This window comes from Euleptes europaea, chromosome 3 (genome assembly GCF_029931775.1).
Source record: "Euleptes europaea isolate rEulEur1 chromosome 3, rEulEur1.hap1, whole genome shotgun sequence".
Lineage (NCBI taxonomy): Eukaryota > Metazoa > Chordata > Lepidosauria > Squamata > Sphaerodactylidae > Euleptes > Euleptes europaea.
Window position 1 is genome coordinate 85894353 of NC_079314.1, and position 23470 is coordinate 85917822.

Below are 23470 nucleotides of genomic sequence, written 5' to 3' on the forward strand. Positions count from 1 at the left end.
ATCTGAGATCTAGTTGCTGTAAGCAGACTCTTGAGGACCGAGTAAGAAGGTCTCAAGTATCTCTCTTCATGGGTGGACTTAGCCACTTAGAAAAAGTTCCTGTTAGATAATGAAAAATTATTGACTAACTTTAATCTAAATGTTATATGTGAGAAAGTTTAGTATATAATATAGCCTTCTGTAGTTTTTCATTTGACCTAAGTAGCAGTAAGTGCATGCTGTCAAGTAGCAGCTAACTTCCAACAACCTCATGGGATTTTCAAGGCAAGCAGAGATGGTTTGCCATTGCCTTCCTCTGCATAGCAGCCCCAGTTTTCCTCATGGTCTGCTATCCAAGTACTGACCATGGTCAATTCTGCCTAGCTTCCAATCTCTGAGATCAGGCTTGTCTGGGCTATTAGAGCTGCTATTTGACTTAAATTAGTGTAATTTCTATTGTGTTGGTATCAATATTTCTGTAATATGGCATGCATTATTTAAAAGAAGAATGAGCATGCCATTTTATCGAGTTAATTGCAAAGGCTTCTGAATCTGGTACCTTTCTACAGGTTTTGCTATCACCGTGTATGAAGATGGGTATGAAGGTATATGGCGATAATTAGCCAGCTATATTTGGACTTGTTCTAGAGAAACATGGCATGAAGTAGTAGCATAGTTAGTGATTGGTTGGCTATTTCTCTTCTGCTGACAAAGCAAGAGTAACTGCACTGATATATTAGGATATTGTGTTTCTGGAATGTTTTGTTGAAGTGCAAATGAAAAGAGGCTAAAATGGAGTGCTCTAAGAGCTTGTTGTGGTTTACTATAATTTAAAGAAATCTATGTAGTCAGTCCTTTTCAGCTGATGGATAACCGTGGTGTGATGGCAAATTCTATGTTTATGTGAAACATCTTCCCACAGTTGTATTTCATGAATCTCTGCTGTCAAGGCATTTGCAATTTTTTGCTAAATTTGGAAATTTGTTTTAAAAAGTTATTCATTCCAAATGGGCTTTGTTTGCTGCTTCCATTAATATATTAAAAAAAACCAATCTTCAGGCTTTCTTGATTTGGTTAGCAATTAATGTTTCTACAGCTGCCATATCTGCTTTTGTTGGACAGGCATGCCTAAAAACAGGCAGTGCTTCTGCCTTTACTGACTACAGCAGGATCAAAATGTCCAAATTCTGTTGTGATTCCTTACTTAGCAGTAAATGATTGCATCATTAAGGACTCTGGATGTGTCAGTAGACAACTGGTGGACTTCCGGGGGAAGGATATCAGTTCTGAGACTTTCTGATGTGTATTCAGTCACAAAGTAGCATGGCAATGCTTGCATATTTCCTTCACGAGGCAATGTACAGTAATTTATTTCGTAACTTATTTGGCTTGTCAACGAGATAGCAACACTATACTGTAATGCCCTTATATCGATCTATGGTGTAGCCTGATTTGGGACAGTGTGTACAGTGCTGGCCGTATCTCAAAGACAACATCGCAGAACTGAAAAAAGAAAAGCAACCAAAATGATTGAGGATGGAGCTCCTTTCCTGAGTCTGGGGCTTTTTAGTTCAGAAAAAAAGACGAGGGAGGACATGATAGAGGTTTATAAAATTATGCATAAAGTGGAGAAAACAAATAAAGAACTTTTGCTTCCTCCCCCATAATACTAGCACTCGGGCATCCAGTGAAGTTGGTGGGCAATAGACTCAGGACAGACAAAAGGAAATAGTACTTTACTCAACAAGTAATCAAATTGTGGAATTAAGTACCAGTGGATGTAGTGAGGGCCACAAGCATGGATGGCTTTAAAAGGGAGTTAGATTCATGGAAGACATGTACATCAATGGCTGCTAGCCATGCTGGCTAAAGGGAACCTCCATATTCAGAGGCAGCAAACATCTGAATACCAGTTCTAGGAGGCAACATCATGCCTTGGCCTTTGTGTCCTGTTGCTTGGCCCTCCAGGGCAACTGGTTAGCTGCTATGTGAAACAGGTTGTTGGACTACATGAACCTCTGGTCTGATCCAGCAGGGCTATTCTTTAGTTCTTATACTACAGTTGAAAATTCAGGCCAGCTGCTGGCATCTTGATTTCTTTGCTTCTCAATTGCCAATGTGTTTAGAATTACAGGTAGAAATGCGGGCATACATTCTTGCTTGAACCCCAGCCAGAACCACGCATTACAGCATGCATGCCTGGCCTGACCCCCCTTTAGCCACTTAGCTTATAACATCCCCTAATCTGGCCTCTCTTCTACTGTACCATTCCCACTTCAGTCCATTTTCTGATTTTGCTCTCTGATTTGGTCTCATCCCAGATGTCGTCTTGTCCTTCCCTGGCTCTTCTCATTGCTTCATTGTTCTAACGTTATCTGTCAGATGGATGGATATGTAAACTTCTGGAGCTCCATTTTGTCTCCTGCTGTACTTAAGTGGTGGAGGTTGCTTCAGTATTCTCATTGGTTAGAAAGGGAAATGACTCACAAGGAGGCTCGCTTGATTGCTCCCTTCACTTGTCTCTCTTTTTGCAAGCTCAGGGTACATAGCCTGAGTACAGAAGTCTCCGGAGAGCTCCATCAATCTCAGTTTTTAATTGTGAGTGGTATGGTGCCTATTCAGGCAGTAGGGCTGGATGGAGGCCTGCTTGCACATTTTAAACCTTGTTTTGTTGCACTGAAGAATAGAATTTACAAGTAGAACAGGGGACAGGGACAAACAGTTGAACTGTCAATGATCAAGGAAAGTTCTTTTAATCTCCATAAATTAATGTAGAGATTTTAATTTGCATGTCATGGATGCCGGTTGTCAGACTAATTGTTTTTGCATTCTCTCTTTCATGTGCTAATTGTCTTTCTTTCTCTTTAGCCCTATCGACAAACCTTCAGATTCTCTCAGTATAGGAAATTGTGATAACTCGCAACAGGTATGACTTGGCAACGAGTGCTTCTTAATGTTGTTTCTGGGTGCAAGCTTCACACCAGCTGTTGTATAAACAAGCTTTTCATAATAACAGGGGTGTTTGTGTTAAAATAAAATTTAGTTTTGCTTTGACTGTGTAATGTTGTTAGAATGGCCTGACTCAAAATTTAAGCTGCACTATTGAAACATAACTTAAATGAAAGGCATGACTTATTTTGTCTTGCTGTCTTCCTCGTAGATATCAAATAGTGACACGCCTTCACCACCTCCTGGTTTATCAAAATCCAATACAGTCATCCCCATCAGTTCATCCAATCACAGCGCACGGTCTCCCTTTGAAGGAGCTATAACAGAGTCACAGTCCCTCTTCTCAGACAACTTCCGACATCCCAACCCAATTCCAAGTGGACTGCCCCCATTTCCCAGCTCCCCGCAGACTTCTACTGACTGGCCCATGGCACCAGAACCACAGAGCCTCTTCACATCAGGTATTTGGAAACTCGTCATGTTACGATGTCTTGTACTTCAAGCCATAATAAGCTGTCTTCTGGCTCTCCTTTTGCCTACAATTTGATAGTAACACTCTGGACTGCTTTTCATTGAAGAACATTTGTGATCTGATGTCACAGCTGACTGTTAAGGGCCCTGGTAGTTCCACCACAAAGGTGCTTTTTTTATGAGGTGTCGTACCGTTGTAGGTGGGGCTGTTTTTGTTACCTGTTTTAGAGAAATGCAAATCTGTGTTCAAAGTAAATGGAGTAAATTGTATGTAGTTGTTGGTCTTGGACGGTATTAAACTAAGTCACAATTGTATGAAATAATGCTCACTTAATGTAGAATAGTGGTTCTTAAAATTAATCTGTTACTGCCCTCCCCCGAGTACACAGTTTTACTGTTGAATTCTCCCCCCTCCCCAAGAAAAAAATTAGGACATTATATTCCAGACAAGGCAACACTGTATAGGTATCATTTATGCTGTATGCATAGGATACACACCTCTGGCATACATTCAGTGAGACCTTTGTGCCTGATAAATATCTGTAATGTAAAGTTTGATAACCTGTTTGCTATGTGCCAGTTTTATAAGAGCCTGGGAAAGAAACTGAGGATTTGGGATTTTATCCCCTGTGCAAGATGAGAGTACAAAACAACTCTTTTCTGCTGGCTGTCAGAAGCCACTGCAGGTAGGGAAAGGGGGCTGCCTAAGATCCCAGATAAGTCCCTATTTCTTCCCCAAGTTTTGTAGATTACCTTTGAGGGCTGCATAGTCCTTGCTGAAAATCACTGATGCAGAATTCCTAATGTATGCAACAAGCTTTGCTTAAAATTGCAGGCAGTGATTTATGTATTTTAAAATAGCTGTATACTGCAGAGTTGTTGTTTTTTTTAATCGAGGTAGAAAAGTTGTCTATAATTGTTTGTGCAGGATTGGAAGCCCTAATCTAAAAGCCAGTTGCCTTGCAATCATGAGAATAAGAAATTGGGTTAGATCCAAAGTTGTATGAATATGGCAAGTCCATGGAAATGAGAGTTCATCAGCTTCTCTTGACCTCACCCAGTGGCATTTTGCAGAGGGTATAGTAGTTGGGTGAGGAAGGGAAAAACTGACGAAAAAGCACTCTACAACCTTGCTACATTGATATAACTTTGGATCCAACCCCTTATTTGATATACTAATAAATTGGTATTTTGACAAAGGTAAAATTGTTTTTACAAAAAAGACTAAATTGCTGTATTCAAATATCACTCTTTTGCTCCACAGAAACCATCCCAGTATCCTCCTCTACAGACTGGCAAGCGGCATTTGGGTTTGGTTCTTCCAAACAGCAAGAAGATGACTTGGGGTTTGATCCCTTTGATATCACCCGCAAAGCCTTAGCAGACCTGATCGAGAAGGAACTGTCGGTCCAAGACCAACCCTCCCTCTCGCCCACGTCTCTCCAGAACCCTTCCCCACACACTACAACCGCCAAAGGGTCAGGCTCTGGATTTCTGCATCCTGGTGCGCCCACAAATGCCAACTCTCTCAGTAGCACATTTTCAGTCTTGCCACAGAGGTTCCCGCAGTTTCAGCAGCATCGAGCAGTTTACAACTCCTTCAGTTTTCCAGGCCAAGCAGCTCGCTATCCATGGATGGCCTTCCCACGCAATAACATCATGCATTTGAACCACACGGCAAATCCCCCTTCAAATAGTAATTTCTTGGACTTGAATCTCCCACCACAACACAGCACAGGTCTAGGAGGGATCCCTATAGCAGGTAGGTACCCTCAGGTGACCAGCGAACTTCGGTCGTGGCTTCAACTTCTCCAAACCTAAGTAGCAAGGAGGAGTAGCTCGGTGCTAGAATGCTTGGTGCTAAAATGATGATGTAACTATCTCGCTGGGAATATTTATGCATTAGTTTGACTTTTAGCCTTGTAATATTGAGCTTTATAAGGAAGTTGGAGTATCCCATGTCCAATAACTTTCATTTCAAAGTGATATATAATATGCGTTGTCATCAACCTTTGTTGTGCTCTGGCTCTGATATTTAAACAGTCCCCGCCCCCCAAGAACTGAGTTACATTTTAACAAACAGGCTAAAAAGGACCCATGTCTCGCAGTACATGAATTCTAAAATGAACAGAGTGGGGAGAAGCTAACTTGTCTTTCTCCCCACCACACACACACTTTAAAACTCCAGGATCTTCAATGCAATCTAAAATTCAGTATCAATGAGCAGATGATCCCTGAAAATAAAAAAAAACAACACCTTTCATCCAATATGATAGCAAGCGGCAGTTGAACTATTTATTTTATCATGTAACCATAAAAAAGATAATGATTTAATCCTCGTTTCTGTGTCATTGCACCCCAAATGGCAGTATTAGACTAGTTTTACATAGTAAGGGAGTGCTAGAGAATAGAGCACTTTGTAACGGCATTTAAAAGTTGATATGATGATGATTTTACCAGTTCTACCTTGTGTGTGTCTGGAACAAACTAGGTAGTTTTCATTCCATAGCACTATTTTCAGGTATTTTGGTGTACTCATTGGAATCTTACATCATGTTCAGAGTAGCTTGAAAATATCTAGAACCTTTTATTGCTGTAAACTGCACACTCTTCTGTTCTTTGTCTTGATGCTCTAATTATTCTTGGTTTTTCAGTTCATATAAATATATTAAATGACTTATAGTTGGTCATTTTCTTGCTGGTAGTGATTATATTGCCAGTAAACTAGAGCGTGCAATGAAGCTGTGGTTTGTCATAATGCTTATTTTGGTTTGTTCTGTTTACAAGTAAAATTTAGTTTGGCACTTGTGTTCTTGGCTATGAATGAGAGAATCTTAGGATATCTTTGGGCAAGACCCAGAAAGGTGCATTTGTGTGTGGAAAGACCTTCTTCCTGGATTCTCTTGGGGAAGAAGAGGAGACTTCCTAGGAGACGCTTGAGGCTGTGATTTTGAATGAAAAGTGTTGTGGGAATGTGGGGGGCTGCACTTGGAAGAAGGTGACTAACACATCTTCATCTCCAGTACTCTGGAGTCTGGTTTATTTATTAGTTCTTCAATTTTAGAGATGAATTTAAACACATATTTCAGAACTCCTCTGAGGAAAGCAAATACATTAATTGCGAAGGTTTACCTACATCGTGGGGCCCTGAAGTGTGAATTGGTGAAAATGTTAAAATCATTCCATGGATTTAACATACATTTGAGAATATTCAAGTATTTATTTTGATGTCTAGCCTGCCATATTCTTAATGTTTGAGGGGGGAATTTAGCAGGCGAAGCAATCATGTTGTGTTTAAGAGGAAGTTGCTTTAAGGATGCTTGAAGTCTAAAAAAGATACAACATAAAATTATAGCTTCGTAAAGATTTTGTACTAGATCTTGGCAGTTTTGGCATTGAGATGTACATTGGAGAACTTTCTTCTGCAAACCATTCTGCAGGTTAAAAGTTTGAAAAAAGAGAGAAACGGATATACTTGTGATGTTATTTGAATATCTCATTGCAAAATAAAAGCTTCATTCAGTAGTAGAATGCTAGTTCTGCCTAATTGCCATTCCATGTTGTATTTATAATATTTGAATGCTGAAATCGTTTCACCTCATGGTTTTCGAGCAGTTTGAATACCCTTTTTTGGTTTCTATGTGTTACAACTTCTTTCCTCTTGACATTCGGGAAGAATGGTCAATGGTGGTAAATGTGCTTGTTGGTATCCTGTGACATTACCTGGAGAAATTTGATATCCTTCAGTCTGTCTAGCATGTTCTCTTAAACTTGCTAAGGACAATGACTGTGTCCCATCAAGTGTCCTGTTTAAGCATGAAGGCACTTTATATTGCAAGAGACTTCCTGCTGTCCAGCTTATAAATTTTGTACTTCACTCTCAGACAGTCAACTTTCCCCTTTTTTGAGGTAGGTTTGAGAAGTAGAATTTTCTATTCATACTGTCTTGTTCTAAGTTGGCTTTCTTTGGCTTAGATGTCAGAGTTTTACAAAACTAATTTATGAACATTTGGTTTTGTTCTGTGATCTATGGTGTTGTTACGCTCCTACAGTTGTAGCCCCCCCACCTTTTCCATCCACTGAATTTTGAGAAGCATATAGCCTATGCAGTTCAGTCATTACAGATACTAAATCAACTGATGCCTATGGAACTCTTGTTACCTGTTTAGAATCTGACGTGATTTCATGAGTAACTTTTTGAGTGTAGCCATTTGTTCAGAAACTGAAAGGTCCGGTTTCCTTAATATAAAGGACTACCTCATTCTTCTGCTCTTAGCCTTTTAAGGGACCTGTTGTACCTTCTGTTGTGTTGGAGAGACCTTTCATTCAGCTACTGGTATTTATCATCTCAAATAGAGACTGCTGTTTTTCTCATCTTTTCACAGAAGATATTTGTGCGAAATCTGTGCATATTAAAGACCCTTTGTGTCATGGTATTGAGATGCTTTCTTTTTATGCCTCCCCCCTTTTAACATTCAGCCTGATGAAATGGATTTTTACAAGATAGAGGTGATGGCTGTCAGTAAGGCACTTGCATTGCAGAGGATTTTGCTTCCATCATTTGATGGGGTTCAACTTTTCTTATGGGTAGGGTGGGAATCTTAAGAGCCCTATTGGACCCAGATATATTGTTTGAGAAACAGGTATCTGCAGTAGCCAAGAGTAATTTTTACCAACCATAAGCTTTCCTCTGCTTGGAGACTTTTGATCTGGCCACACTGGTACATGTAACAGTAACTTCAAACTCAATTGTAATGTTCTTTATTCTGGTCAGCCCTTGAAGATGACCCCTAACTGCAATTAGTACAAAATCTTGCAGCCCACTTTTCAGGCACTGAGTGTGGGGATCACCTTATGCCTGTTTTACAAACAGTACATCGGCTGCCTATAGGTTTACAAGGCCATTTTAAGGTTCTCGTGTTTACCTTTAAAGCCCTTCACAATCTGTGGGCAGAATTTGCAGTGCCTTCAACACCTGTGAAGATTTAAATGTGACGGCCTGTTCGTGAGCTTGTTATATAGCCGCTCTAGTGCTATGTAACATATGGCCGCTCTAGTGCTATGTAACAGCCTCCTAGCGAACATTTGAAAATCTACAACCCTTATTCAGAGAGGATATAAGTCTGAACTTTGTAGAAAGACTTGTGGCTCACTTGGATGTCTTTTTAAAACTCTTGATTTGGCTGGCAGCTGCTTAGACACTACTTTAAATCTGTTATTGCTGGCTATCGTAATGCTAATTCTTTGTTTTTATTAAACCATCCAATACAGTGGTTTTGGAGAGTGACTTGTCCGTATTGTCATAGCTCTGCAGATTTTACCTTGGTTTCTTCTGAGCCAAACCTAGGAATAGCAGACCGAAGGAAGTACTTGTTTACTCAGAGTATTGTTAAATTGTTAATTCAGTGCCAGTGAATGAAGTCATGGCCATAGGATAGGAGGCTTTAAAAGGGAGTTAGACAGATGCATGGAGGACGGGTCCATCAGTGATGACTAAGTGAACCTTCATATCCAGAAGCAGTAAACTTCTGGATACCAGTGGAAGCAGGCAACATTGGTTTCTGTGGCCTGTTTGTTAGCCCGGGGTAACAGGTAGGCCTGTGTGTGAAACTGGATGCTGAATTAGATGAACCAGAGGTCTGTTCCAGTAGGGCTGCTGTTATGTACAATGACAGCAAAAACATTCGTTTACTTAGGTTTTTTACTATAGGTAAGATAACAAATGGCTGCTGTTATGTTAAAATTAACTGTAGTCTTGAAATTTGCCATTTCATATTTGGAAGGCTGAGGGTAAACTTTGGCCTATATATCTTGATTTCCAAGCTATTGTCTGACAAGCAGCATAGGCAGTCTAGATTAGAAATTACAATAGAGTAATGCTTAATCTGTATTACAAGACTTTAACAATAGGATCTGACTAATTACAGTTAATAAAATACTGGATTGATTTGGCTTTTTAAATATTTGTTTTAATTGTGAAAACAAGTAGTGGAGACAAAGTAGAAATTTCACAGTTAGGTAGAGGTTAAAGCCTCTCTTAGATTTTTACAAGTCAACAGAGATGCTGTAGATATATATATTCAGTTTCTACCTTCCCTTTGCTTGCTCTCCCACCATCACAATTTTTGCTAATTAAAAAAATGAAAATCTGAGTATTTGTCATTTAATTATGCAATCTGAACAAATTAATCAAAATATGTATAATTCTGAGCCCAGAAGTTTAGTTGCTTTGCAGAAGAGGATTTTCTAAGGTTCTAATTTTAATCTTTTGTACTTCATGAAGAATCACTGTAGTACTGGACCTTTAGGTATTTTGTTGTTTGTCCCGTTCAGTAACTGGTGCGTCGTTGTTTGTTCCTACTGGTACAACTACTTTCGAAATGTATTCCAATATCTGTTGTACTACTTCAGATAATTATCACTTGCTCTGCTGAATGGAATGGAGCTCAAAATACTGCTTTCCTGTCACTGTCCTAGAATTTATGCTCCCTACCAATGACTGATGTTGACCAGGCTCAATTAACTGAAAGAACCCTCATTTTTTAATGTTTTTTGTCTTGTTTTCTAAATAAATTCTAAAAGAAGCCCCAGAACTTTTTCAATTCTCCCTTTGCTAAAACAAACAAACAAAAAAAAAACATAACTAAGCTTGTATTTCTGCCTGCTCTGTTCAGGTTATCTGACCTTACGAAAATGGAATTTGGATTCAGATCTCTGATCACAGAGCACTGCGGTCTGCTGCTCTACATAATAGTTTACTAATTGTCACTAAGCATACAGTGATGCTTAGGCCACTTTGTTGTTCAGTCAGTGGAGACTTTGGCCATGATCCAGGGCTGCAGGCACAATGAATTCCTTTTCTTCGAGCAGCCCCCCTCACTCAACTCCCAGACTTGTATGTCCAGAGTTTAAAGTACCGTAGTATGAATGTGTTTGTAAGAACCTCTGAATAGGAAATGGTGTCCTGAGTGGATGCTTAATCTTAGTTTCCTACTCAGCAGTTCTCACGCTGAAGCACCGGACTTTATAAACATAAACTTAAGAGACTGATATTGGATCCCAGATGTATATAAGAAGTTCAACAGCAGAAGTGTACTCCTCCAGAACATATCTGACACCAAATATTGCTTTTGTATAGAATCACAGCTAGTATAAGTAAGGTGTGTGTGGTAAATTGTCCTATGTGAACACACAGACACACACACTCATTGAAAATGTGGGGGTACAGAAAAACAGTTGCGCTTATTTGCAGTATTAGATGTAGACATTGTTGAGTTTAAAATACTGCAGATCATGCTATTAAAGAGGGAAACTAATGATTCTAAGCTGCCCTGCTCAAATTCAAAATGAGACCACTGTATGCATGAACATCAAATACCATCTTTCTTTAAAGATATTTCAACCCCATGAAGTATGTTCCTGTATAGTTCAGTTTAGATGCATGTAAAATACTGAATGACACTCCCATCATGGTCAAGGTTTAGTGCAGGGGTGGGGAACCTTTTTTCCGTCAAGGGCCATTTGGATATTTATAACATCATTCACAGGCCATACAAAATTATCAACTTAAAAATGAGCCGACCAAGCCCCGAGCAGGCAGATGCCCCAGATTACACCCCCCTTGCAAGGGCAAGCAGGCAGGCATCCAACCAGTGGCACACTCACCCACCTGGTGGCACAGGATGATCTGTTGTACCAGCCGGGCGTAGCTGTCCAGCCGTATGCCGGTGTTGCTCCTGCTCCGCATGGTCAGGGCTGGATTCTACAGCCGGCTCCTGCTACCTCCGCCTGCAGGGATGAAACGAGGACACACTGGCTAAGAACTCACCCCCACCCCCGCACATTCTGGCCCTGCCCCCTTTAACCCCTCCATTGTCGCCACTTCCACCCTCAACCCTCTTGTAGTACAGAGGGAATATGTTTCTCATGGCCCGGGTGGGAAAGGGTTAACACCATTTCTTGGGCGGTCCTAGCAGCTTCATAGCTAACAACTCTTCTGCAAGGGGAAAAAAGGTTCCTTTTCTCGGCAAAACAAACTCACATCCGCCTTGAATAGAGGCTACTCTTGTCTGCGGGAGGGGGCAGATCACCAGTCTTAGATCCTTCTGAGCTAGAGATCTGCCAGGACCCACGAAGGGCCAGACCAAATGATTTTGCGGGCCTTAAACAGTCCCCAGGCCTGACCCCCATCCCTGGTTTATTGCACCTTTGTCCATTGCAAGAGAAATCTCTATGTGGATTCAACTTCTGATATGGTATGGACCATGATCTTATCTCAGTTGTAGACTAGCTATTTAAGACTTTAGCCTCAGTTTACCCAAAAAAAAAGCTGTCCAACAACTTTTTAAAAAGATATGCAGAGAATTAAATTTGAGTCTGCCTGCATGGAAAATATATGTTTCACTAGATTAAGGTATAGCCCCCATTTAAAAGTCCTAAATTGGTGTCAGCCTGAATAGCCTAGTGGTTGCTACAGAGGAGTTGGTTATTAAGAACCACCATAGGATTGTCTTATTTAGCGTTTAACTTATTCTGAATGTGTTGCCCGCAAGAAGGCCTGGTTTTGAGCTTTTTGAAACACAAGGTGATAAAGCTGTATTTAATGGTAGAATAACCATGCAGTCCTAAATTCTCTTGACCATTTTAAAATTGAAGCACTTTAAGAGAATCTCTGTGGGTGACAATATACAAATGCAAAGTTCAAAAGATAACATGGGAACAGACACAAAGCCCTAAAAATAATCATTATTACCACATCTAATAGCAAAGCTAATGTCTTGTTCCAGTCATAAAAGCAGAAAACCAGGCCACCCACAGGCAAGGTAGGATTTCCTTCTTATTCATAGGGTTCCTGAGGTTTAAAGAAAAGATATTGTATAATTTTAATACTCTTTCATCAGGCAGCTGATGTACCATGAGCCACAAAATGTTAAAGGCAGCTGAGCATCAAAGGGGAGGGGGAAAAGAGAATGAAGGTAATTAGCTTGCACGAACCCCTAAGAATTTAATGCCTCAAAGGACAAAATTGAGGCATGTATTTTCCCCTGCCCCAAGCCCAGAATCATTAGTTTCAACGTAGTCAGAAACCTTAGAGCATAAACATTGTGGGGATTAAGTTTGGAGGACACGTGCTTTGTTCAGTCCTAATAAGTCACACTCCCCAAGATGCTATTAAGATGGAAAGGGAAGAATCACACTTCAGTTTATGGTCACCTGGCATGATGGCATGAAATTACGGTTGAGAGATGCTGCCAAATTGTAATTGCCTCCGAACTCTCCCATGCAACATGAAGAGGAAGCATCATAATTGTGTCCTATGTTATATCTTGCCCTAAATCTCAGTAGTCAGAAATAATTGTGATAAGCTACTTGTCTAGAGATACATATATTTGCAGGGAGAAGAAATATGGCTTGCTAAAGCTTTACAAAATACCCCACACTATGGCCTGATAAAGACTAACCATTCCCAGAATGCTGAGGGCAAGTGATGGTTTAAAATATGGGAGTGACTGAACCCTGGTATGGTTTGAAGGATTGTTTCCATTAGACCTTGCATAAGATACAAATGTTAGTTATATGTTTTCAAGCCCTGATCTGTATTGGAGAAAGGCATCAGATGCAAAACCAACTGTACATCATCAAAATACCATCCAAATTGGGTAATGCTTTGAATTATTTGCCAGTGTTTCTAAATATTGCAGTCAGTCTGTAACATGTAAGAATATCTAAAGAAATAATGCAGTCATAAAGAAATGGATGGTACACCCAACATTTGAAGACTTAACCATGGTTAAGAACCAAGATCAAGTACCACTTGTTTCTGTTCTCTCCTACCCCAGCACAAATTCTAGTGAAAAGTAGGCAAAAATTGTTCCGGGGTGGGGGGAGCTACAGTCTTTTACCTGTTCCTGATTGCCTGAGATTCGTTTCCCAAGCCCTGTTCTTTGTGCCCCTGCCTGCAGAGGTGAGGTGGGTGGCAACCAGAGGTAGGGCTTATGCCTTCTCATGTAGGGTCTCCTGGCACCTACATTATTGTCCTTTGGGTGCCAGGCCAAAATTTTTCTCTTTACTTCGGCTTTCATCTTTTTGAACTGTTTTTATGGTCTGCTTCCAGCCTGCTTAATGTTTTATGATTTGTTTTAATAATGATAATTTTATGGTTTTATCATTTTATTGTATTGATACTTTGAGCTTCTTTAAGCAGGCCTCTAGAGAGGTTTTCTAAATAAAAAAGGTTTAGATGTTAGATATGTTACATGTGCACTGGCTGTATGTATGAAAATAAATATTTCTGCTGCTGCAGAAACTGGCTAAAGCCTGGTTTACATCCATATGAAGCCTCTGGATCCATCAATGGTAGTATGCACAGGAAACGTTAATAAAGGCAAACAGACGTTATCTTTCATAGAGAGTTTGTTTTCATTGTGTGCCAATCCTCGGTGGGCTCTTATTTTTAAAACTATTATTTAAAAATTAATATATTTAAACCCAAAAAAACTGAATCAAGCATTGCCAATATGGCTATCAAAGAAGAGGTGATTCAGAATGAGAAACTACCAGTGTATTTTTCCTTGGATTATCTCATCAAACATAGTAAAATTTGGTTCAGTTTCTATACTCTTGCTAAATGTTTACATAGAAGTAACTCTCATTGATAGTTGGTTTGTGTATTCGATTACACAGAACAAGTACTTCATGGGAGTCTGCCTTAGCAAAAAATGTAGTATTGGATAACAGGATTTACATGAAATTATAATTCATTCTCCATGATTAGAGAAACTGATTTTTTTCTAGTTACGGGGGAGAACTGTCTCTGAAATTGCAAATACATTCCTTTCTGTGAAGCCATGATAATCTAATAGAAATCAGTATATATTATGGGGAAAAGGGCAATTAATATATCATATACTCTACGATAATAGTTTCCACTGTTAACTTTGGCAGTTTTTTTCCAAACCAACCTGCAATCATTGGAATGGTAAATTAAAAATGAGTATACATACATGTCTGAATCTGAATGCATGTTAATTCAATCTTTCTATAAACCTGTTTACTTGGGTAGTTGTGCTCCATATTCAAGAAATGAAATAGATTTCATATAGAACATAAATAATATTTTTGTATAATATCTTTGAATATAGGTGCCCCCCATGCAGGAAACTCCCTTGGGCACACAAATTATCTACTAGCATATGAGATGGACCCAATAAAGGAAGTCACAGCCTTCAGTTTGCAAGACCAGAACAAGGCTGTCAACAATAGCACATTTTGGAAGTCATTCAAAGGGTCTCCATAAGTCAGAAGCAACTTGATGGCACATAACGCACATCTTGTACACCTTTTACATTTTTTTGTTCAGCTTTGCCACTAGAGCTAAGTAATTTCAGCCACACTGATTTCAGCACAGAGTTCTTCTAGCTTAGTTTATCTTCAGTTAAATACCTAGTATACTATATGTTATTTTAAACCTAGTTTTCAAAATACCAGGTGAGCGATAACGTCTCTGTCCTGTACTACTTTATATGTGGGGGTTTGTATGATACATTGCTTCTCCATAGAAGAGATACATACATGCAGTAAACTGTCCTGTCAAGGAGAAGGCTGTACTAGAACTCTCCTCTGATTTCGTTTGTATGAACACTCATGTAACACCCCAGACACCTACAGTCTTAAGTGGTATTGTTGAATAAAGGGCAAAGATTACCACCTACCTAACTAGCTGTTGGTCAGAACTAGGCTTTAGGTGGCTCAGGTTTACTACATGCCTCCAAACTATAAAGAGTATAGAAAGCAGAAAATTAATGAGATCTTAAATGGTCAATCGTATGTCCAAAACATTTTAATATGAACTATTTTAAGTTCATTCTAATAAAAAAGTTAACTCATCAGATTTTGAGGGGGGGCTAAGAGTGGTAACGTTTGAATGTATGACAGATGTGTGTAGGTAATATTGCCTCCTCCTGGTAGAAATGCAAAGCATTGCTACTTTTGATACCAGTATTAATCTAGTGTAGTGCCCTAGTTGGGTTTTGTGCCAGTGTCAGCTGCTGAAAACGAATTGGGAGCATCTTTTTGTAATCAGTTGACTTGACATCTCTTCCAGTAATGTACAGCCTGGAATTAATGAAACATGGTCTTGTATGGTGTGGTTTTATTCCCCCCTATGAATTTCTGCCATTATTCTTAGATCTCTGCTGTCCATGGGTAACGAGACCTGGTGAAAGGTTTTGAGTCTTGCTTTTATAAACTATCGTAGAAAAGGAAGCAGCATGAAACTTCTTGTATAAAGTGATTTCAATTACATATTTACATACTACACAAACCAATTTGAACATATGCAAATAAAACTGAACTGTGGACTCCATTAATCTCTTGGTGAAGATCAGATTTTTCCATTTAACATGAGCAAGCATGGTCAGTGGCCTCCAGGGGAACAACAGAACTTCGAGACCCAATCATTTGGCCTTGAAGGGCAGCAATTCCTTATTCCCCCTTTGTTGTATGAAGGGAACGTTGATATAAAAACTTACATTAGTCAGATGTTAAATCCTTTGCAGAACAATTCATGCTAGGTGCATAGGTTCAAATATTATTTACTTAGGTCCCTGTGTGGTTCATTCATTTTTCTAAAGAGATATACAAGGGATTGGATCAACAATGGTGTTTGCTTGAATGCAAGAAGCTTTCCACTGGCAGAATGAAACTGTTTCAATCCAACCCCCAAATTTTGTCCTGTGGAGATTATTTATAGATTGCTCTCTTAAAACAGTTAACATAGGTATATTTATCTCAATGCATTTTACATTCAGAAGATATTTGTAGAGGTATATTTCCCTTGTTAAAACATACATGCAACTGAAGAGATGAGCGTAGCACTAACACTTTATTTTATCACTTGTATTGTGAGCTTACAGATGCTTTCTGTTGGAGTACAGAGAGCAAATGCAGCTTTAACAGCAATGGAAACAAATATTCTTTAGCCCACCTCAAACATCACCAGCATGTATTACTACCTAGTGTTTATGACTTAATAAATTCTGTTTTATTTTACTTGCTCAGTTTCCCAAAATGTAACTTATGAACAGTGACAAAATAGCAGAACCAGAATCTCCAAATGCTCCCATTGTGTATTTAAGTCTGTTTTGCTGATCAAAATTTGCCCCTTGACAATTAAACTTTTAATCTAAAGTTTTAATCTACCAATTAAAGATTGCACTCTGCTTAAAGTTACTATTAGCAGAGATATTTGTATTCTTTGGATCAGGGACAACGTTTGGGTTGAAGAATCTCTTAGAATCACACTAGTAAGCAAGTTCTGACAGGGGGAGTACAGCCACAATCCAATGCAGAATTCAATAATGGCGTGTACTGAAATCAGTGGATCCCACCACCACGCCCCAGCATACAATGTATTCTAGTAAGCTGCTTGCATTTGTAATTCTGTAATCCAATTATGGGAGAGAGTAAAGAAGGGAGAAAGTTTTAGGGAATAACTGACACAAGCTGCAGCTTGTAGCTACATCATAGCAGTACATTCATCCCCATGGCCAGACTACAGCCATCCTGCGATGCTGTAGGTAGATGGAGTCCATCTAATTTTAAAGTGGATGGAATACATCTATTTGGGCATAGCATGCATTTGTTAGAATCTGTCTGTTATTCCACTGCCCAAATTCATGCTAGCTAAGATGCATAGAGTTCAAGATTTGTGGGACAGGCAGGGTTGAGTTGTCCTGGTTATCTTGAAGACTGTTGAGAAAAGTAATCTGTCCTCTAGCTCGTATTGATACTCCTAAAGGTATTTCTTACTTGGAAGTCAGGATCCTACCAACTGCTTTCTACGGTATACAGCTTTTTGAGATACATAGGAAGAATTGTAGCTTGGGTTTTTAAACTGATAAAATGGGGGAGAGAAGAACCATGTAAACTGCTTTGGATCCCTATTGGGGAGAAAGGCAAGATATAAAGTAATTAAAAGAGCCAGGACTGAGTTAGCCCTGTGCTTGTTTGCTCACAGCTGAGTGTAGATAACACTGGGGCAAAAATGTTGGGCAGATCAAAGGTGAATTCTTCAGCTTGTATAAATTATGCATATTCTTGCTCACCTTGCTTCTATTGCTGCTTATATTGTTGGGGGGGAGTGAAGGGCACTAAAGCATTCCCTGCTATGTAGAAATCAGCCATCCCTTTAGTTTCTGAGATTCCACCAGGCATTTCTATCAAGAGTTCAAGTCTCTTTGCAGCACTAGGGGCTAGAAACTCGTGTCTATTAAGAGGACAAACAGTCTAGATTCTCTGGAAACTGAACACTGAGCTAATGGCATATTCCTGTATATTAAATGTAGTTCTTAGTAACAGTCAAGTATAGTTAAAGCCAGAAGGTGCCCCCAAAGAGGAATGCAGGGGAAAGAGAGCACATGGTCCCATAGCCTACTCTGGACATATTTCACAGTAGTTAGCTAGTTGGGATCTTTGTACTAACTCTACACAGGGCAGTTGTCTCCTTATGGTTTTGGTCTGCTTCTTTGGCCAGTCTTCATCATTTAAGAACCACCTTATCTTTTCTTCGGCAAAAGCCGCAAAACTCTTACCTTTGTTTAGTCCCTTTCCATGAGAAAAGAGCATCCATTTGACCTCAGTGTTTCTTCTCAGTAGTGGTTGTTTGCTAAAAGGGAGGCAGAATGATAAACCAGGAGTGGTCTGGGTCATGCACTGAAATTAAATTGTAGCAATCTGTTAAAGTCAGAATTATTTTCCTTATGTGGGATGAAGGCACTCCTTGCCTCTTAGGGCTTGGTCACTTGTTCCTGTGAGATGGGGAAGGACCTGAGCTGTCACAAGGTGATTTGCATGGTAAAACCTCTGTCTTGCTTCATTATTATTATTGCCTGCATCTGTTAAAAATTACTTCTCTGTCAGACCTTTTCATTTATTTTGCAATTAACTCATCTTGAATATTTGTATATCTCACAGTGGGCATCCAAATACCCATTTTGTACTCACGTTTTACTTTTGATCTTTTTATTTTTTAATTTGTTTGCTGTTAGAAGGTTGATGTAGCTGGAGCTTTTAACTTTCAGCAAAAACAGTGAATATGAACACCACAATTGTCATTCCTCTTAATCTTTTCCATTTCTTTATTCACATCTGTGTTGATCTAGTTTTTATTGCGTGAGGGATCACTCTCCACATTAATCTCACAATATGTAAGATCTAGGTTACTCATATGGTGCGTAATACAGACACCCTTAAACATTAAAGGGTAACTCCTTTGTACAAAGATCACAATGGGTAGCCATGTTTGTCTGTACCAATAGAAAAGAGCAAGAGTCCAGTAGCACCTTAAAGAATAACAACATTTCTGGCAGGGTATGAGCTTTTGTGAGTAACAACTGACTTCTGAACAATTATCTTTAAGGTGCTGCTGGACTCTTGCTCTTTCCTTTTGGACAAGCATATCTTGCTGGTATTGCAGATTAGGAAAGTACATTAACAACTGGCGTTACTGCCAACAAGTTGAAATCTCTCAAGTGGCAGTATGTCAGTTATAGGATTGTATATAGCATACACATGCACGAGGTCTGAGAGCCATGATGAAGGGGCATGGATGAATAATTCCTCGAGGATTTAATAATACCCTTCATTAGTAACTGCTAGTAATATGACATTTTATATATGAGTTTCATCTCATTAAAAATGTTTTAAAGGATGAGTTGGGCATGGCTAAAAGTCTCTTTGAGCAATTTATTTTGAGCAGAGGGAACATCTGAGTCCACATCTTTGCCTTTACACTGTAAAAACTAGGCTACATAGGGCTCTTTCTTCTGATCATGATGTTTTAGATATTATGTAATTAAAACTAATCTGTGCAAAGTATCCAAGCACTGTTTCACTGGATCAGCCAAAGGTCTCATAATCAAATGTAATTATTTAAACAGGTAATTCATTACCCACACAAGAAGTAAACATGTCTTTAAAATAAATAAAAGGTTGCTGGTTCCCATATGGAAAGTCATGCAGACAAAATGTAAGTGTCCCTTATGCAAAACATTATATTTCTCTTTGTGAGCCATATTAAATCTCTAACAGTACTATTATGTAAGTCATACATCAGATTCTATAGGTAAACTTAAACCTTCTAGAGAATTGGTTGCAAACCAGCAATTAGTTCATTTCTACAGATTTTAGTGGCAGATACAATAAAATATAGTGCCAGGGATTTATTTAGTTCAGCATTTAATTTTCAGCATTGGCTTGTTGGATGCTTCTGAAAGCCGAGATGTAGGGATAAAAGCAATTACCATTCCCTGATGTTCAGAGGGTTTGATAATTGAAAGTATAGTGTCTGTAAATGAGGAGGTTCTATCTAACTATCATGGTTGGCAGTTGTCAGGACTACTCTTCAGGAATGTCTTCAACCTTTTTGAAAGCCACCGTCATGTGTTAAATTCCACATGTTAGTTGTATTTTGAATAATGTTGACAATATTCTGTTGGCAAGATTAAAATCAAGTCATAGGAATGTTCCCAATGTTATTAAAATAGCCGTTTAATGTTGATGTCGAGTAGCTGAGTATGTATGTGTACTAGATGTATTGTCCTTCACTTAGGGCAGATTGCAATATTAGATATCCTTCTAAAGTTGCTTAGGAACTTCTTCCTATTTATTGCTCTTCCTGCTAAAGTGGATTTTTCCACCTCCAGCCAACATTTGCTGCCTTTGCCCTCTAACGAAGTACAAATGATGTGTAACACTTGCACAAACCTCTAATCCTGTTCAGTTTCCATACGTATGGTCTTGCATCTTCATTTGAGTAGGAAATTGTTGAATCTTCTCGCCTTCAGTACAACTAGAGAATTTGTCTCTGGGCAGGGGGCATTTTATGAGAAGGATGTAGTACGTTTTCTAGTTAATAACATAGAAATTACTGTTCTTAGCCATTTAATTTTACTATCCAAATTTAATGGGGAATGAGTTACGTTTTTCTTCCCCACCTGCTTAAGAAATCCTATCTTCTATAGCAGCTCAACATTCAAGCTTCATCTTGATTTATCATCATTGCCCCATTCTCTTGATAGGGACTCAGTATTAAATGCTTAGAAAACCACCATCTTTCACTAAAACAACATCTGTTTCTAACTTCAGCTTTTTATTTTCTATCTTTCATTTTCTTTTTTCTTTTTTGTTGATAAATCTCCCAGACAACAACTGTTCTGTAGAGAGTTTAAATATGAAGGAATGGCAGGACGGGCTAAGGGCACTTCTACCGAACATTAACATCAACTTTGGTGGACTGCCCAATGCTACTCCCCCCTCCAACGCCAACCACAGTGTACCAACGTCCAACACTGCCACCACCGACAGCCTGAATTGGGACAGCCCTGGCAGCTGGATGGACCCCGCAATCATCACAGGTAACAATTTCTCCTTCAACTCCACTGACAACTATCAATTGGGTATTTGGCACAAATTGACGCCTTTTTTAAAAAGCGTCTGTATGCGGTGGTCTCTTCCAGCTTCCATCTACCAAACTTTCAAGAGGCCTGAGCGTCTCATGGAGCAAACATGACCTAGTCTCCCACAACCTTTTTCTGTTGCATGCCCACCATCTTTCCCAGCACATTGTAAGGTTTAAGTAGACATGCCAGTCTGTGCAATGTAGTTCCTGAGGCTCTGACACACATTAACTGGACTTTTTTCTGCATTAAAAAGGGACATACTCCACTTGTTTATAAAGCTCTGTTTATAAGGCTGTTTGTGTTTCCTTGTAAAGGCTAAAGCATGGTTTGGAAAGATAGAAAAGGGGAAAAAAGCATTACGGTATTTGGTAAAACTGGATTTGTGGATCTCTGTGGGTGAATGACTTGGCAAAAATCCTCTAACGGGAAAATCCTCCTTACAAAATCAACTTTTTGATATATTGGAAAATGGTTTGGACAGGCACTTGTACCAACTAATGTTTTCTTGCCATTGCAATTGGATAAGTTAAGCTGACCTACTTTGTTTTTTGAAGCTTTTTTCAAATTAACCTTTTTCTCCCCCTATGTTTTCTTTTCTTCCTAGGTATCCCAGCCTCCGCTGGAAACAGTTTAGAGTCCCTTCAAGACGACAATCCACCACACTGGCTAAAATCTCTTCAGGCCCTCACAGAGATGGATGGCCCCAGTGCTGCCCCAACACAGACCCCCCACAATAACCCTTTCAGCACACAGATTCCTCTGCACAGAGCCAGTTGGAATCCCTATTCCCCTCCTTCAAACCCCGGCAGTTTCCATTCTCCTCCCCCAGGTTTTCAGACAGCTTTCAGACCCCCCAGTAAAACCCCCACAGATCTACTACAGAGCTCAGCGCTGGATCGTCATTAGGGAAAGAGTTAAAACATTAGAAATGCAGGAATTGCCCCACCCAGACTTCCCCCACCCACCCATGATTCCCCCTCCATATCTTTCTTTCTGAGGAACCCAGTTCTTGATCAAACCTCGTCCCTGCCAGCCCCCAAATGCAATGCAATCACAGGGTCATAACCATATCTCTTTGTGTTAAATTTCTGCTGAGCCAATGTTTGAAACACACTGTTTAAAAACTGTTTCTTTAAGCATACTAAGAAAAAAAGAGAGAGAGAGAGAAATCAAAGTACAGCCTTGGTGCATAAAAGGAGAATATTACTTTCATAAATCTTTTGCACTTAATTATTTTAGCCTAGCAAAAAATGTCAAGTCTACAGTAGGAGGAAGCATAATATAAAATCAAAATCAGTGCAGGAATTTAAAAGCAATTTAATTTAAGCAAGAGATTCAGGATCTGGAAAAAAGCAGTGGCCTAGCATTTATTTTGCATTCTGTGTGTCAATAAACGGGGAAATAGCTTCTTATTTTTCCTTCTTTTTTTTGGAAAAGTGGGACAATATTGTCAGGTATGTCATGAAGTGGGTTGAAGGACAATTTGCCTGTAGAAATAACTGACATGTTGCTAAGAAGTGGTTTAACAAAGGGGGATTTTTTTAATTTTGGCTTTAGATTTCAAGTAAACAACGTTTTAAAAATATTCACAAATCTAATACCTAGCATTATACATAATATAATTATAAGCAGCTAAAACACGAGTGATATTTACTTCAGTCTTTCTGTCTCCTCGTCAGTCTCTCTTTCTTTCTTTTTTTTTAAATTCACCTGATTTAAGGCACTCTGGGATAGCACTGCATTGGGGCCACATGATCACCATCCGGAGCGCAACCTTTGACGACCTCTGCCTGCAGCTTTTACTTAACCTTGTAGTTTCTGGACGTTTGTGCAGTATTGAAAGACAGGAAAAAAAGAAACAGATTTAAATAAACATGGTTATAACCTGACGCTAAAACTAAAAAAAAACAAAAAAACCCACAAGGAAATGTACCTCTTTCTTCAGAATAAAAACTAAAATCTAAAATAAAACAAAACTTGATGACATTTTTGGCGAGTATTCCATTTTTTGGTTTTGTTTCCATGTTCTTGTTTTATCAGGACCTGTGACGCAACTGATGGTAAACTTGGGGCTTTCCTTGCATATTGTAAGGGACCGTTACTGTCCCCACTCTACTTCCAGCATTAACCTTTCTTTGCCACATCTCAAACTGCTTTCCATTTTTATTTATCCTGGCAGCACTCTCTCCTGAATTTTAAACTTATTTTAAACTCAGATAACCTTCTAAAGCAGATTAGATATAGTTTGGAGCATATATATACTCAAGAGGTGTACTAGATTGTAGCCCATGTATCCCAACATTAAAAGGGTTGGATCCAGTCTGAATTTTCCATCAGTGGAATGGAATTTTCCTGCCTCCCCACTCTGACTGCAGCCCGCTGCCTTCCATGAAATGCCGTTTGTGGGAGATGAGGGACTCTGAGGAATAGCATGACGGCAGTCTGCAGTGGGAAGGGGGAATCAGTGAAAATTGCCCATTTAGACTGGAGCCAACCCATACCTTGTTGATCTCTAGTAAATGAATAGCTTGTTTGCATGTATCGAGTCTGGTAACTAATGTTTATTCTTCACACCTGTAGTATCAAGGTCCAGCTCTGTCCTAAGTTTCTGC

General features: G+C 39.3%; 1 protein-coding gene across 4 annotated transcripts in view; it reads left to right on the forward strand.

Moving 5' to 3' along the window:
- The window catches only part of CNOT4 (CCR4-NOT transcription complex subunit 4), a 67105-nt gene extending 44261 nt beyond the window's left edge, over positions 1-22844 (forward strand). For 2 of the 4 annotated variants that reach the window (XM_056846021.1, XM_056846022.1), the window contains 5 exons: positions 2848-2905; positions 3140-3389; positions 4664-5161; positions 20601-20813; positions 21463-22844. In XM_056846021.1, the coding sequence (XP_056701999.1) occupies positions 2848-2905; positions 3140-3389; positions 4664-5161; positions 20601-20813; positions 21463-21764 (1321 nt within the window). In that variant the 3' untranslated portion in view covers positions 21765-22844. The remainder of the gene's footprint in view (positions 1-2847; positions 2906-3139; positions 3390-4663; positions 5162-20600; positions 20814-21462) is intronic. The other 2 variants (XM_056846023.1, XM_056846024.1) reach the window with 1 other exon arrangement.
- The last annotated feature ends 626 nt before the right edge of the window (positions 22845-23470 follow it).